Below are 15,166 nucleotides of genomic sequence, written 5' to 3' on the forward strand. Positions count from 1 at the left end.
GAACTCACTATGTAGACCAGGCTGGTCTCAACCTCAGAGATCTGCCTGGCTCTCCATCCAAGGAGTGTGCCACCACTGCCCAGTAAAATCTAACATTTAATATTCTTCACAATCCATCTTAACTGTCTTTCAGATCAAGGAGAGACTAGGTAAACTGTAATTACTTAATATAATTGTAATGTTAAGGCTAAAGCAGAAATAATAAAATATGGGAGGCTCTGAATACAGTTTGAATAATCAGTCTTGAGTTGTATGGGTTTTTGAAAGCTATTCACCAACATCTTAAAAATGTAAAATAAGGCTCCTTTAATCCTAGAACTGAGTAGGCAGAAGCCAGCTTGGTCTACAAAGTGAGTTCCAGGACTATTACAGAAAAACAGTCTAGGGGTTGGGGTGGGGTGGGCCAAAACCAAAAAACAAACAAACAAAAACCCAACAACTGCAAAATAAGGGGCTGGAGAGATGGCTTGGTAGTTAAGACCAATGGCTGCTTTTCAGAGAACCTCAGTTCAATTCCCAGTACTCTCTGAGCAACTCACAACTGTCTCTAACTACAATCCCAGGGAATCATACACCCTAATCTGGCTTCCAAGGGTACTCCATGGGCACAGCGGACAAACATACATGCATGAAAACCACCTATGCATATACAAAGCAGATTAATATACACATCTGAAAGGTAAAGTACCTCTCATGAGATTGGAAGGGATACTGTTCATATAACCTGCTTTATGCATTAAGCACTGTAGGCAGCTTAAAAATCCTTGCCTATCATTAATAGTTCTGTGCTACTCCTTTCAAATAGTGCGGCAATAAATACACAATATAAAGTCCACTGCAAATTACAAGCTGGGTTTTCAAGGCTAAGAATACAGCAGCATGGACCAGTCCAACCCTCCCTCTTTCAATACAAATTTTTATGACAACAGTGCCAAGTCACAAGAAAAGATGGAGGTACTTTAAACTGGGCAAGTCTCATGTGTTAATGCCCCATAATGGCTGAACAACTCATAGTATCAATATCTACTTTGATTCTCATAGATGAAAATCCAGTGCAGTGCCTTGACAAAGGGGACTAGAAGTCTATTAAGGGAAAGCCCACTAGATAGTATGTAATTGGATATTTGTTTGAAGAAGCCAACTCCACCACATCTAAGGAAAAAGGAGAGAAATCTATTAGGTATTGAGTAAATTATTTGGGATTTACCATAAATTTTGTCATGCAATGATATTTAAGTAGGATTGTGTCTAAGTGCCAGATATGTATGAGAGTAAAATGTCACGTTTGTAATGTATTTCAGACATTGAATGTATGAAAACATTACTGGGCAGTGATTCTGGGTGTGTGACAGCTTACAGACATTAGCCCCATTCAGAAGGGACTCTTAAGAAATTAGTTGTGACGCTATATACTTAATATGATCACATTAGCACCACCACCTCCGTTAGAGGCGACACATTCAAACTATTGATGTCTTTGCTGGTAGCACGTGAAGCTTGTAAGTAGTAGGTGGTGGAGAAACACTGGATGTTTCATTTCTCCTCTTCCATGGCACAGCCTCGAGGGCTACTCCTGGACACCATAATGGTTAATTTTGTAGACTTGGCTAGCCTTTATTGTGACTGTAAATGGCTAGTTGTCAACTTGACTATATATGGAATGAACTACAATCCAGAAATGAAGGTTACACCTTCTGGTTTTTGAGGCAAGACAACATGCCTTTGGTCATGAAGCTGGGAAGATACCTCTAATCTGGGGCCACACCTTCCGCTAGAAGCCTATGTAAGGGCAATAGATGAAAGGAAGTTTGGTTCTTTGCCTGCTTGTCCTTGCCTGGCTATTACATCCATTCCTTCACTGGCATTGAAATCTACTTCTTCAGATTCCCACATATCCCGAAGACTAGCTGAGGCACCAAGCCCTGTGGGACTGAGCAACTACTAGATTCTTGGACTTTCCATTCACATAGCCATTGTTGGACTGTAGACTGTTAAATCATTCCAATGAACTCTCTTTACATTTGTAGAGGCGGGGGGTGGGGTGAGATTCATAAGGTCTGTGACTCTAGAGAACCCTAATATTTGTTAACATTATTTTGGGTCTCCTCAAGGTTTGGAGGTTTCACTGGCATTTAAATGAGTGAAATATCAGTCATGCTAACATGTTTTATCCAACTGGAATAAAGGCCTGAGTAGAGAAAATCCAACCTCTAATCCAAAGAAATCTCCCTAGCAAACTCCCAAGTAGAGTGAACCATGAACTCTTCTTGTCTCCACCCAGCTGCATCACACTATAGACTTGGACACATGGTTCTCTATGTGGGACCATCCTTATAGTGAATTTGTGTAGACACATCCTATTGGTTCTGTTTTTCTGGGGAACTGATATAGAAGCCCACCAACGCGTACTATTCAGTAAAGCTCACATCTTGATAGGAGATGTTTGGCTACCAGCTCCCAAGGGCTTGAGGTTCTGTTTGCAAGGCCCAAGGGACCAGCTGCAGGGTAACCCAGGAACATTTCCATCATTGAGGGGCTACCCTTACAACATGCCTGACTCCATCACAGGGAGGGAGCACCGCGTAATGCTTCCTTTCACTAGAACTCCGTGTAGGCTGTTCACAGCACTATCAGCCCTAACGTGCTTGACTTCGTCGCTTCTTGTTCATCCCACTGTCGGCTTCTGTGTCCTTCCGTCATCTTAACATGAACATATCTGCTTTATATTTGAAATTTCTGATTAAATATTTTGCATAAAACAACTGTCTTCCTTTGTGTCTAATTTTTTTTTTATAGAGAATTGTCCAAGAAACTGTTACTTAACATTCCTCCAGTGAATCCTGGCTAAGTATTTGCACACAATGGATTTGCACTAGAACGTTCCTAGCCTACATAGAAATATATCTTTACAAAGAAGCTTAGTCTCTTCTGGAAATCATTTCTACTAGAGCCTCATAATCCGAACAGTCCTTCAGTGACTGAATCATGTCATCCAGAAGACAGTCTCCTTGCATAAAGCTCTCAAGGTCGTGCAGTGACTTGTTTATTCTGTGATCTGTGACCCTGTTCTGTGGAAAGTTGTATGTTCTTATTTTCTCTGATCTTCCTTTAGTTCCAACCTGGGGAAAAAAATGGGAGAGGTATAAGAGATGCATTTAGATCCAGAACAATTTAAACCAACAGCAATGCAAGAACCAAGTATAAACCCTGACTCCCCAAATAACATAGGGGTATGCTTCAGAGAAGACAGACTTTATAGTCAAGATAAAAGTATCTGAGTCCTGCCTCTGCCCTTTCAATGCTCCATGACTTAAGGTTAAACTCTAATTTCCAATCAGAAAAATATTGGTTACAAAATGACAGAGTCTGGCAAATGGCTGATATTTAAACAGTAGTAGCAGCATATGTATGTATGCATTATGTATATGTTACCTCTAGGAATTAAAGTCATCCTGTTGTGGCGATAAGGTGATGAGTATAATACTAAAGAAGTCACGGAAGGACTGTGTATGACATAAAATCTAAGACAAAGCAGTAGTGTAAGCCTCTAGTACTCCTGCTTCAGTACGCAAAGGGTTAAAACCTGCGCAGGGACACGGAACACTCTCACACATCTCAGAAAACCAACCGCCTGGGACTATAAAACAGGGTAAAGTCTACACAGATACTGCCCTTACAACACATACGAAGTTTTTACATAACAAAAACGACACTGCCTATAAACATGCCTGTGCTTCTTAAATTGATTTGTACCTGGATCTTCCGAGCGTTGTATCTTTTAGCAGTTTCTTCCTCCAGATGCATGCTATATAGCCTTGCACGTAACTTTTTCATAGCCAGCTCCCTGTTCTTCAGCTGAGATCTCTCTTGCTGGCATTCAGAAATAATACCTAAATAATGTTATGAAAATTAAAGAGTTTTAATACAAAAATCTTTATTACCAAGGACTATTTCTTTTCTTTCTTATCCTTTTCCTTCTTTTACAAGGCAATAAAAACAAGAATCAAACAGAAGACTTTAATTTTGTTTGTTTTTTTGTTTTCTGAGACAGAGTTTGTTTGTGTAACAGCCCTGGCTGTCCTGGAACTTGCTTTGTAGACCAGGCAGGCCTTGAGATCCACCTGCCTCTGCCTCTCAAGTGCTGGGATTAAAGGTGTGCACCACCACACCTGGCAGACTTTAAATATTTTTAATACATACTTTTTTCAGAGCTTCACTTTTTAAGAGACTTATAGATATGAACATATATAGAAGCTACAAATCCTACTATTAGATAAACAGATTAGAGTTGAAGATTTCATGTTTCAAGCTATTTTTATTTATACACCCTGCTCAACATGGCAATATTTAACAGTTTTCTATATTTAAAGGAAAAAGTCCTACCTGACCACCAGATTTCATTACTCGAGGTTAACAGGAGCTATGGCAATTTAAGATCCCTGTGTGTGGTAGTCAAAGCTTGCCTGAGCTGTATTAACTAGCTGTCCCTTGTCACTCACTCATAAGCCATTCCAGTGCTCCAGTAATCCTTCAAAGCACAGGTCTACTGAGTGGACAGTCACTTTGCCCAATTCTCTAGATTTTAAAGTCTCAATGGAAAGATGCTCCTGAAATTGTATCAAGACTGTGCGTATGTCACGCTTCTGTGTAGGAAGTCCACTGCTTTTATTGCCTTCAGGGCCCTTGTTACTGTCTTAACCCTACAACTAATAATTGGTCATTTAAAACATTTTCAGGGGGCTGGTGAGATGGCTCAGTGTGTAAGAGCACCCGACTGCTCTTCCGAAGGTCCGGAGTTCAAATCCCAGCAACCACATGGTGGCTCACAACCATCCGTAACAAAATCTGACTCCCTCTTCTGGAGTGTCTGAAGACAGCGACATTGTACCTATAATAAATAAATAAATAAATAAATAAATAAAAATTTCTGATAAGTAACTCATATAATACTGTCACTGAGGTTTTTTGGGAAATAGCAAAATCTACTAAGTATATATTCCATAGCTCAATTGGCAAGACTGTGTTCTCTTCATAATGACCAACATGGAGATTCCTGTGCCTCTCCTTCTTCCTGGCTTTGTAATTTTCCTAAACAGCATCAGCTACAGAATCCAGTCGTTAGTTAGTTACGAGCTCTTAATGGTATATTTTGGTATCTGGAGATCTGTTTCAGTGGAAAACTAGTCTGCCCCCCAGATATTGATCTTGGCTCCAAGTCTCACGTTGAAGAAGGACACACACCCTGTAAAGAAGCAAGCACACACCTGTAGGCAGATGAACTATCCGAACAGCACTGTCTGTGGTGTTTACGTGCTGACCGCCAGCCCCACTCGCTCTTTTAGTATCGATTCTCAAATCTTTAGGATTGATCACCAGTTTAATCTATACACACAAAAAAAGGTGGAACTTTAAGAAACAATTACACACACCAATTTTCGTAAGGTGAGATCCACACCATGTAAATGCACGCCACCCATAGAACTGCATAAAATCTGAAAGGTTTAAGAATAGACCACTGGTAGAATATTTTTTTTTAAAGATTTATTTATTTATTACATGTAAGTACACTGTAGCTGTCCTCAGATACTCCAGAAGAGGGCATCAGATTTCGTTTCGGATGGTTTGTGAGCCACCATGTGGCTGCTGGGATTTGAACTCGGAACCTTCCGGAGAGCAGTTGGCGCTCTTAACCACTGAGCCATCTCGCCAGCCCAGAATATTATTTTAAATGGTTTGCCTTTTCTTTTAAATGAATGGAGAACAGCAGCAACACTCCCTAATCCTCAAAAGCTGAGCTTTCTGCCTCACAACCAACAGAACTAGGGACTGTTAAAACAGGAAATTAGGGGCTGGACAGATGTCTCAGTGTGGTTAGCATGTCAAGTGACTCCCAGCCTCCTTGAACTTCAGCTCCAGGGCATCCTGGCCCTCTTCTGGCCTTTATGGGCCACATGCACAAAGATGTACACACATAAATGTGATTAAAAAAAAAAAAAAAGAAATCAAAGATTTTAGGAAACAAAAAATAATAGCAGTTTGAGTACATGAAACTGTTTTGAGGAAAAAGGGGATACTATTTTTAAAATATGATAACCAGGGCTGGTGAGATGGCTCAACAGATAAGAGCACCCGACTGTTCTTCTGAAGGTCCTGAGTTCAATTCCCAGCAACCACATGGTGGCTCACAACCATCCCTAACAAGATCTGGCGCCCTCTTCTGGAGTGTCTGAAGACAGCTACACTGTACTTACATATAATAAATAAATAAATCTTTAAAAAAAAAAAAAAAAAAAAATATGATAACCATAATTTGGAGGCAAAGACCATAAAGCCAGGTTAGGCATTCCATGAACACTGGATCCAACAGGGTGATGCACGGTCCCAGGAGAATACATGAGAAGCACTATGTTTAAAGATGTCCGTTCCATGAACAACTAGAGACTGCTCTCTATGGTGTGTCAATCACCCTGCAGTACAACAACCCCCTCTCAGAGTTGCTAAAAAAGCCAGACAGAACCTAGAGCACGCTCTATGTCTCAGGAGCTAGCAAGGCTCCTGTCATCGACTTTCCTGCACTTCCTCTTAGCTCTTCTGATCTCACTCAGGTTCCCCACAGAAATTAAACCCATCAACCCTACCTACAACTAAATAGTACTTTCTCTTAAAATTACTAAGTAGAAACCCTCACATCTCTCATATTTCACCTTTTAATTTGTCACTTTTAGCAGAGGAGAAATTAAATTAACAAAACAGGTTGTTTTCTTACACAATGAGGTCTTGCTTTGTAGGCAAATTACATACTCCAGGCCTTTCCAATACCTCTGGGTATTAGAGTATCATCTGTGCTGAAAGATCAGCCCTTTACTGATGGCAACTGGAGAACCCATCCTGCAATGCAGCGCGAGGCAGACAACCATTCAACAGTGTATATTACCTGACGCACAAGGGAGACTTACAATGTCCATTTCATGGGCAAAAAAAAAATATCCAGTGTATATCTAGACAGTCGAGAAACATTTTCATTCCTACCTTCTGTTGTAGAATTCCATTTGTTGAATTAAATTTTCAAGAGTAACTCAAAATATGGAAGGAAGACCAAATGATAAGGTTACATAGGCGCTGGGCGAGGAGCCCTGTGCCAGCCCCATTCCTAGGCTTTACCTCAGTAGGCTGGGGCAGAATTGCCACTGTCATGGTGCTCGTGTGGATGCGGCCCTGCTTCTCCGTCTTTGGCACCCTCTGGACTCTGTGCACTCCTCCTTCAAACTTCATGTGTCTATAGGCTTCTGGGCCGCCAACGCTGGCTGACGCATGTCTAAGGCCACCTTGAAAACAGAATTGAATGATTTTTATCATTTCTGTCGTGCAGAAACAATTGACCATCACATGTATGTAACATGTGATGTAACTTTTTCTCATGAAGTTAAAAAAGCTACAATGTAACTGTTAGTGCAAGCACATTAAAAAACTTTATGAAGTTTGGTATCTGCTGTTTTAATACATAATCTTTTAAAAATTTATTTATCTAATTTTAGGTCTGAGTGTTTTAACAGTGTAATGTGTGTATATATGTGCAACACATGTGCAACAGGCACATATGGAGTCAGAAGACAACACTAGATCCACTGGAAATGGATTTAATACCCTTAAGAGCGTAGTTGAGAGCCACATCTGGGTGCTGGGAGCTGATCTCCAGTGCTCTGCAAGAGCAGCAAGTGCTCGTAACTGCTGAGCCGCCGCTCCAGCCCCTACTGTATAGTTAGTTCACTTCACTTGTTAAATCACAGTGCTGATGAATTCACATGAGCAATAGCTAAAGACCACCTTTTTGATTTCTTTTTGATACAGGTTGTCCTGAAGCCCAGCCTAGTACTGAATGTAGTACAACTCTCTTGCTTTAGCCTCTTGGGTGCTGGGATTAAAATGTGAGGCCAGAGTATCCTAAAACTACTTTTTAAAGCTAGAAGTGCTTATCATGGAGCAGCTTTCCACCATACTTTACAGGGGATTTCAAAATTGTCATTATATTTAAAATCATTAGGTAAATAATGAGCATATCACTACTTAGTCCTTACAAACAAGTTCTGATCATCAGCTTGCGAGCCCTTTCCCCAAGACACACTGCATGTAAATCTATGCCTTACGAAAACGAATCTATTCATCTCCTGACTGTGCTGGTTAGAATATTCTAATATTCAACTGAAAAATGACTACACAATACTAATCTGCAGGGAAGTCTGGGAGACATTTCTTGATTGATGGATTGGCCACTGGATTGGGGTAGAGGGTGATGCTACCCCTGGGCAAATGGCCTTTGGGTACACAAGACAGCAGGCTAAGCCAGAAGGAGGAATCCAGCAAGCAGCTCTTCTGCAGGACCTATGTTTCAGTTCCTGCCCTGACTTCTCTTCAAGGTACTGCAAACTGGAAGATAAAATAAATCCTGTCCTCCCCAAGTTGCCTTTGGTCATGGTGTTTGATCACAGCAATAGAAACCTAACTAAGACACTGACCTAGTTCACTGGGGAAATATTCCAGTGTTTCAAAATGCCATCTTTTAAATGCAGCGTACTGCTGGTACATGTCAAACATCTCAGAAGTGAAAAGCATGGCTTCCTGACCACCCACACCCGCAGTCACCTCCAGGATCAAGTCACTCCCATCCATTTCTTCCGAAGGAACCAACAGTGAGATAATCTGCAAACAAAAGACAACACCTTCCTGTAATTAACCACTCCCAAGACCATTGCTCAAAGCTATGGATCAGGGAACTTAGCTATGGAACCTAAGTTTCTCTAAACAAATGATCTAATACTGCTCTTTGATATACTTTGACCATATTGCTAAGTAAAAATGTATAGTGCATAATTTCCAGTAAGGTATTAATGCTCCAGTATTATAAAATGCATTTACTTGTGATAGGTTTGTTTGTATTTCTTCTTGGAATTCTTAGTTTTGTATTTTCATGCTCCTGTCTCCACCTCCTCAGTGCTGGGGAGCACGGGTGTACAGCACTACAGTAGAGCTTATGTGGTGCTAAGGGCTGCACCCTATCACCTCCCTGATCAGGTAGCTAGGAAGGAAATGTCTGGGAGCAGGGCGTTACGCCACATGTCTTGAAGAGCAAGGCCCAATATGGAAGGAGAAGAAAGGTGCGCATCCTGCATTTGCTGGGTGAGTTCACTTGGAAGAGAAAGCTATTGATTTTGGAAGTTGAGGACTGGCACTCTCTGGGTGCTAAGATAAAATTATGTTCTCATCCCAGGAAGTTCACGTTGGCTCCAGTCTACAATTGTCTATCCACAGTGAAAAAGAAAAAAAAGAAAAACAAGAAAAAGACAAAACAGAGCTGTCTGTATGTTTCTGCCTTTGCAGTGAGAAGTGGTAGAGGAATTTATCAGTGAGACTTGCACAGCATGCAACTCTTGTAGCCTGAGAAATTCTGATGGTAAGCAGCATGCCCTTTTCTGCTTTCAAATCCTCTTTGATGCTGGTAATTCCTGCATGGAGTAAACATACAAGATGTGACTGATGCCTCCTTCTGGCCTCTAGGAGTACCAGGCATGCTTGTGGTTCAGACACACTTGCAGACAGAAACATACAAATAAAAAGCAACAGCAACAAAGTCGTTCTATGTCAGCAGCACCAGGCTCCTTCCCGGGACCCTCTGCTAAGCCTGCAGTGATGTGAGGAGGAGGACTGGCAGAATGGCTTTATTCTTCACATATGTAACATACCTGATGCTTCAGCTCAGTTATTTGTTTTTGACACAAAGCTATTTCACTCTCCGCAAGTTTCTTTAAATCTTCATTTTCATCTAGGAAAAAAGCAGGGGTTACATTTTGCTTAATTGCTGTTGAATTGCTAATAGATTTTCCGTTTGTGTTAACACAGCTGAAGTAAAAAGGAAAATGTTTTTCTTGTTCTTTTCATAGTTGCCACTAATTAAAATTATTGATATAATGGTTTTTATAAGTATATAGCTATAAAAATGTTTTTTCCTGATGATAAAAGAAAGTTAAATTTAAAATATTCAATATAAACATTAAGACTAAAGTTCTCTATATTTTTACCTCTAGAAAAAGCAGTAATAAACAGACTTTAAAAGAAAAAAAAAGTTAAGAAATGGCTCAGCAATTAAGAGCACTTGATACTCTTGCAGAGAGCCTAGGTTCAGTGGCCAGCACTCACATGTGGTTCACGATCATATAATGCGGGTCCCAGCGGTTCTGACACCCTCTTACTTTTAGGGCATCAGCACCAGGCATGTATGCTGTGCATACACGCAGGGAAAGTACTCCTAAGTATAAAATTAGATTTCAAAAATGTTTACTGGTTGTACTTGCTATGTATGGGTATTTACCTGCATGTATAAGTGTGTAGCACATGTATTTATGCCCTCAGAAGCCAGAATGGGGTGCTGGATCACCTATGACTGAGTTACAGTTGTGAGCTGCTACCTGGGTGCTGGGCAGAAAACCTGGGTCCTCTCCAAGAGTGCTCTTCACAGTTGCACTGTCTCCCCAGCCCCAGGAAACAGACAGTTTACCAAGTTAGGTTTTACATCAGCAAATGGATGCAGTTAACTAGTTATCTAGTTACAATGCCCAGGCAGGGGCACAGACGGTTTACACGGTTAAGCAAAATTGAAACCTACAGTTGAAGGTTAGTCTTAGTGAATGTTTCCTTAGGATAAAGTATCCAATCCAAAACATTCACTGGAGTCTGCCCAATGCTTACATAAATATTCCTTTCACCTCTCTCTTTTTTTTAAAGGTTTACTAATTTTATATAAATACACTGTAGCTGTCTTCAGACACACCAGAAGAGGGCATCGGATTCCATTACAGACGGTTGGGAGCCACCATGTGGTTGCTGTTCTAGTCAGTGCTCTGGTTTTATGATTATTTTATCTTTGAGTTTTCCCTTTCTCGTTTTTTCTCTATGGACATTTGCAGCCTAGGATAGAAGGTGATTGCATGCTGTTTTTGCTCTGAAACATCAAATGTACACAGAGCTTAAATGTGTGTGCTTATCTATTAAACCTCACGTCAATGGGAGGTGGGACAGTGTGCATGCACACAGGACCTCTCTTTGAGCAACATTTTACAGCTCTAAGCTCAATGGCTGCCCTGCTCCAGAGGGTTCTGTTCTCTCTGATTCTTTAGGTAATGGCTGTTGTCATCAATTCTCCACCCCAAATAAAACACTAACTTGATAACTAGAAGTTATGTTTAGATTTCCAGATTACAATAATCAGACTTCTAGTTAAAATTCTCATTGGTAAAATTGCCAAATTTAAATACGTTTTCCAGTATAAACTGAAAGAGTGAGCTTAGCCTTTCTAAGTATTGGCGCACTCTTGTTTCTTGCAACTGGTTTCTACAGGTTCATTTAGGTAATTCAGCCCTATTCCCACGGGTCTGCCAGTTCTTTCTGGAACTCATGGTTCTCTTCTCCCCTTCCCCCAGATATACTGCACTATGTACTCCTGCCTTGTTACTGTCTCTACATAGTTCCATCTGTAAGTACCTACTCTGATCTCTCTGACCATGCAGGCACAAGAGCTTTCTTCTATGTCAACAGTGAGCTTTCTCTTAACTAATGCCCTAGGTCTATAGAAACAATGCTAATCCTTCGTCTATCAGGTTGCCGTGGTTTGAATAGGAATGACTCCTATAGACGTGTGTGTGTGTGTGTGTGTGTGTGTGTGTGTGTGTGTGTGTATGCTTGGTCCATAGTAAGTGGAACTTTTGGGAGGTGTGGCCTTGGAAGAAGTAGGTCTCGGTGGGGGTGGTGGGCTTTGAGGTCTCAGATACTAAAACTATGCCCATGTGACACTCAGTCTCCTTCTGCTGCCTGTGAATCAGCTCCGTCTCCAGCACTGAGTCTGATGCATGCTGCCATGCTTCGCTTCTCCCCTTGAGGAGAATGGACTAAACCTCGGAATGTTTTCCTTGCTAACACAATGTTTCTCTTCTGTCACCATCTCCCATACCTATTCTACACTTCCACCATACAGGACTTCTCAAGCTGTACCTTCATCCATGTTGGTCACTTCTGCCTCCTAGCCCTTTCTCCGATCCCACCTAACCACCTCTTCCTTGACTTTAGCGATCCATTGTAAAGCTACTTTCTGCTTTTCAGCACTGCTTTTTATATTGAAATTAAAAGTCCTTACTCCTTATCTGTTTCCATTTTCGTGCATATGAGAGTACTCAAGCTTGCAGATGTGTGAGCACTCGTGAACGTGGAGCCAAGAGGTTGATCTCAGTAACCAACCTCAATCCCTCTTCCCACTTTCTTCGAGGCAGGGTCTCTGAATCAAGCCTTAAGTTCCCAAGTGTGTTCTACTCGGCAGACGTCTCTGGAGGCTTTAGGAACGCAGACACTTTGGAATCTCGAGGGAAACATGAATTTCCAGGTCTCGAGTTCTAACCATACAGTGCATCGCTCCTCTTGCACTGCAGTGTGCCAATGCCATACACTCACCTGCGGCTTTAGTTCCTCTGCTGGGACTAGCGAGTCTTTCCTGTGCAGCTGAGCTGCCAGTGTGAGACCCCAACTTACAGAGCATTTCTCCCTGGAAGGTAAAGAAAGCCCCTGGACGTTCCCCAAGCTTGCTTTCCCTGATCTCTAAAAATACAGCCAGAAAGAAGCTCTTTGTTCTCTATAGCCAGCAAAAAGCCTTTTTGTTTCTATACTTTACAACCAGAGATGCCTGCCTTCCTGTGCTGAGGACACGGAGATAAAAATTCAGAAAGAACTCACTACCCACTCCTGCCTTGTAAATTTCACCAAGGACACAGAAAAGAGAAGAACTCTCTTCCCAACTCCTCCCAACTCTTCCCAACTCTCCTCCCAACTCCTCCCAATTCCTCAGCTAGCTGTTAAAAGCCCCCTACTGCCACTGCTTGGGGTCGAACTCCCCTGCCCGGCACCGTCCTCAGCTAGCTGATAATAAAACCTCTTGCAGTTTGCATCAGGTGTGGTTTTCTCTCGGGTCACTGGGGTGCTGGCCAGCTCATCCCGGGACTTGAGCGGAGGCCTAGCTTCGGGGGTCTTACACCAGGAGGGGAGAGGAAGCAACCGAGAACCTTAGTGACTTCAGAGGACTAACTTGGCAGAGCACCTTGTCCAGGGACTGCTCTAGAGAGCCCAATGGAGGATTGTCAGAACCCTAGTGACAAGATCTGGAACGCAGATGGCTTCCGAACCCACTAGAGCGGGTGGCTTACCGTGCAGCAATGACTCCGTGTCCCGCAGCTCCCGCTCCTTCTCGCTCAGCAGTCGGGCGGCCGCGGCCAGCTGGGGGTACCCAGCGTCCAGACCACCGGCCTCCGAGCCCACGCGGCGCTCCAGGAAGGCCCGCAGGGGCCCGCCGCGGGCGAGGAGCTCCTCGGAAGGCGGCGGCGTGCGGCTGAAGGCGCGGCGGGCCCACAGGCGCCGGGCACCGCTCAGAAACCCGCTCCGCATCCTGGCTGGGCCGCCCACCTAGCAGAAAATATACAAACACTCTAGGAAGGTCTCCGATCCAGAAATGTTCTGCCGGAAATGTTACGAGAACTTCCGGCAAAGCGTAGTACAGCCTGGAGGTCCTCTAAAGTCAAAAGGCAAGCGGGCAGGGAGGTCTGGACGCGTTTGCCCCGCCTCCAACCCGAGCGCCGAAGTCTCCGCCCTACCCCAGGGGAGGGGCTCCGGATTCTCAGCTCCTCCTCCAAATGGGACAGGTCTGGGGCCTCAGCCCGCCCCCCTCAGGGCGGAGCTCCACCGTCTCAGCCCCGCCTCCACGGGGGCGTGGAAACCACCCACGCCTGACTCCCACTTCTAGTGGGCGAGCTCTGCTGCCTAGGCGTGACCTTGAGATAGCGAGTGCCTCCAATGCCTCAGCCCCGCCTTGAGACAGAACTTCACCTCCTCAGACCGGCCTCTAGGGAAGAGCTCCAATGCCTCAGCTCCGCTTCCTCGGCCCCGCCCTCCAAAGGAAACTCCAAAAGCGCGGCTCCGCCTCCTCAGCCCTGTTCTCTAGGGAAGGAGCTTTAACGCCTCAGTCCCGCCTTCTCGGGTCGGCTCCTGGAGGAAGCGCTTCCTCCGCCTCGTCTCTCAGGGTGGAGCTCCACCTAGTTCCGCCTACAGGCTGAACTCAGAAGCCTCACCTCCAGACCAACTCTGAAGCCTCGACTCCGCCCTCAGGCCGAGTTTGGCTGCTCCCCAAGACCTGTTCCCCAGCGAGCCAGGCTGGAGTGAACAGCAGGTGTCTGCAGTCTGAAGGTGAAGGTTTGCTTCTCAAGGCTGTGAGACTTAAGGATAGTCAAGCGACCAGCAGGCACAGAGTCCACAGCCACAGAAGTCATCTATCTCCAGTCTCTAAGGCTTAATTATAGGGTGGTCATCTGACATAGGTTCCTTTCAAGGACAGGCATATCCTACTAAACCTCCCAGGGACGCTACAAAATCTGTTTTCCTATCGTCACCCACCACACCAAGCACTAGGTTTCTCCGTTTCCTGCCTCACATTCTGATTCACTCAATCCGACTCTCCATTGCTCTCTCACTTTCTTGCTGTTGCTCCCTCCTCCTCCATATCCAAGTTAAAACTAACAAACTACAACACAATGAAGCATTTTAAAACTTTCCTCATTCTGCTCTGAAGTTGTAACTCTCGGGGAGTACTTGCTTACCTTGCTCAAGGCTGTCTGCAGCCCTGCAATTAAAAAAAGAAAGAGAGAAAAATCAAAGGCCTCCCTCTAGTGGACATCCACCCTCCTGACTACTAACTTATGTATTTGCAATTCAAAAGACTTAACCACTGCCTACCAGAGAAGTGGGTAACAGGATGTGAATAAACCAGACAAGCCACTCCTGAGGATGCAGAATTTGAAGCTTAGTCTACTTGCGAATTCTACTGGATTACTAGCTGTTTTTTGGACCATGGTGGTTCACTGCTGATCAAACTGTTCTCTGTTTAGAATCAAATGGGTACTCTTACCATTAACACTAATCAAAATTACTAATTTCAAGATTATATAAAATGAATTTTGCATCCTATCTAATCAATCCTTAGCATCACATACAAGGGCACTGGCATGAAGAAATGAAGCGGCTCTTCAAGTGATAGCAAGGAGCTCCAGCGCCTCAAATGTCCCTTCCCTTTTGGCACCCAGGT

The 15,166-nt window shown here is 43.5% G+C and overlaps 1 protein-coding gene across 3 annotated transcripts; it reads right to left on the reverse strand.

The window, feature by feature from the left end:
• Positions 1 to 831: 831 nt before the first annotated feature.
• Mtrf1l (mitochondrial translational release factor 1-like) lies at positions 832 to 14,728 on the reverse strand. 3 transcript variants are annotated; one of them, XM_030244819.1, is made up of 7 exons: positions 13,239 to 14,728; positions 9,738 to 9,817; positions 8,641 to 8,697; positions 7,162 to 7,325; positions 5,265 to 5,382; positions 3,754 to 3,890; positions 832 to 3,119 (listed from the first exon to the last, which is right to left on the reverse strand). In XM_030244819.1, exons 4-7 carry the CDS (start codon positions 7,270 to 7,272, stop codon positions 2,919 to 2,921), a joined length of 567 nt encoding a protein of 188 aa, XP_030100679.1. In that variant the 5' UTR covers positions 7,273 to 7,325; positions 8,641 to 8,697; positions 9,738 to 9,817; positions 13,239 to 14,728; the 3' UTR covers positions 832 to 2,918. The 3 variants fall into 3 exon arrangements, 2 of the variants coding, with proteins under 2 accessions (XP_030100679.1, NP_780583.1); NM_175374.3 differs by having other exon boundaries at positions 1,600 to 3,119; positions 8,514 to 8,697; positions 13,239 to 13,656; XR_380033.4 differs by lacking the exon at positions 5,265 to 5,382 and having other exon boundaries at positions 8,514 to 8,697.
• Between the last annotated feature and the right edge of the window lie 438 nt (positions 14,729 to 15,166).

Source organism: Mus musculus, chromosome 10, assembly GCF_000001635.26.
Source record: "Mus musculus strain C57BL/6J chromosome 10, GRCm38.p6 C57BL/6J".
Lineage (NCBI taxonomy): Eukaryota > Metazoa > Chordata > Mammalia > Rodentia > Muridae > Mus > Mus musculus.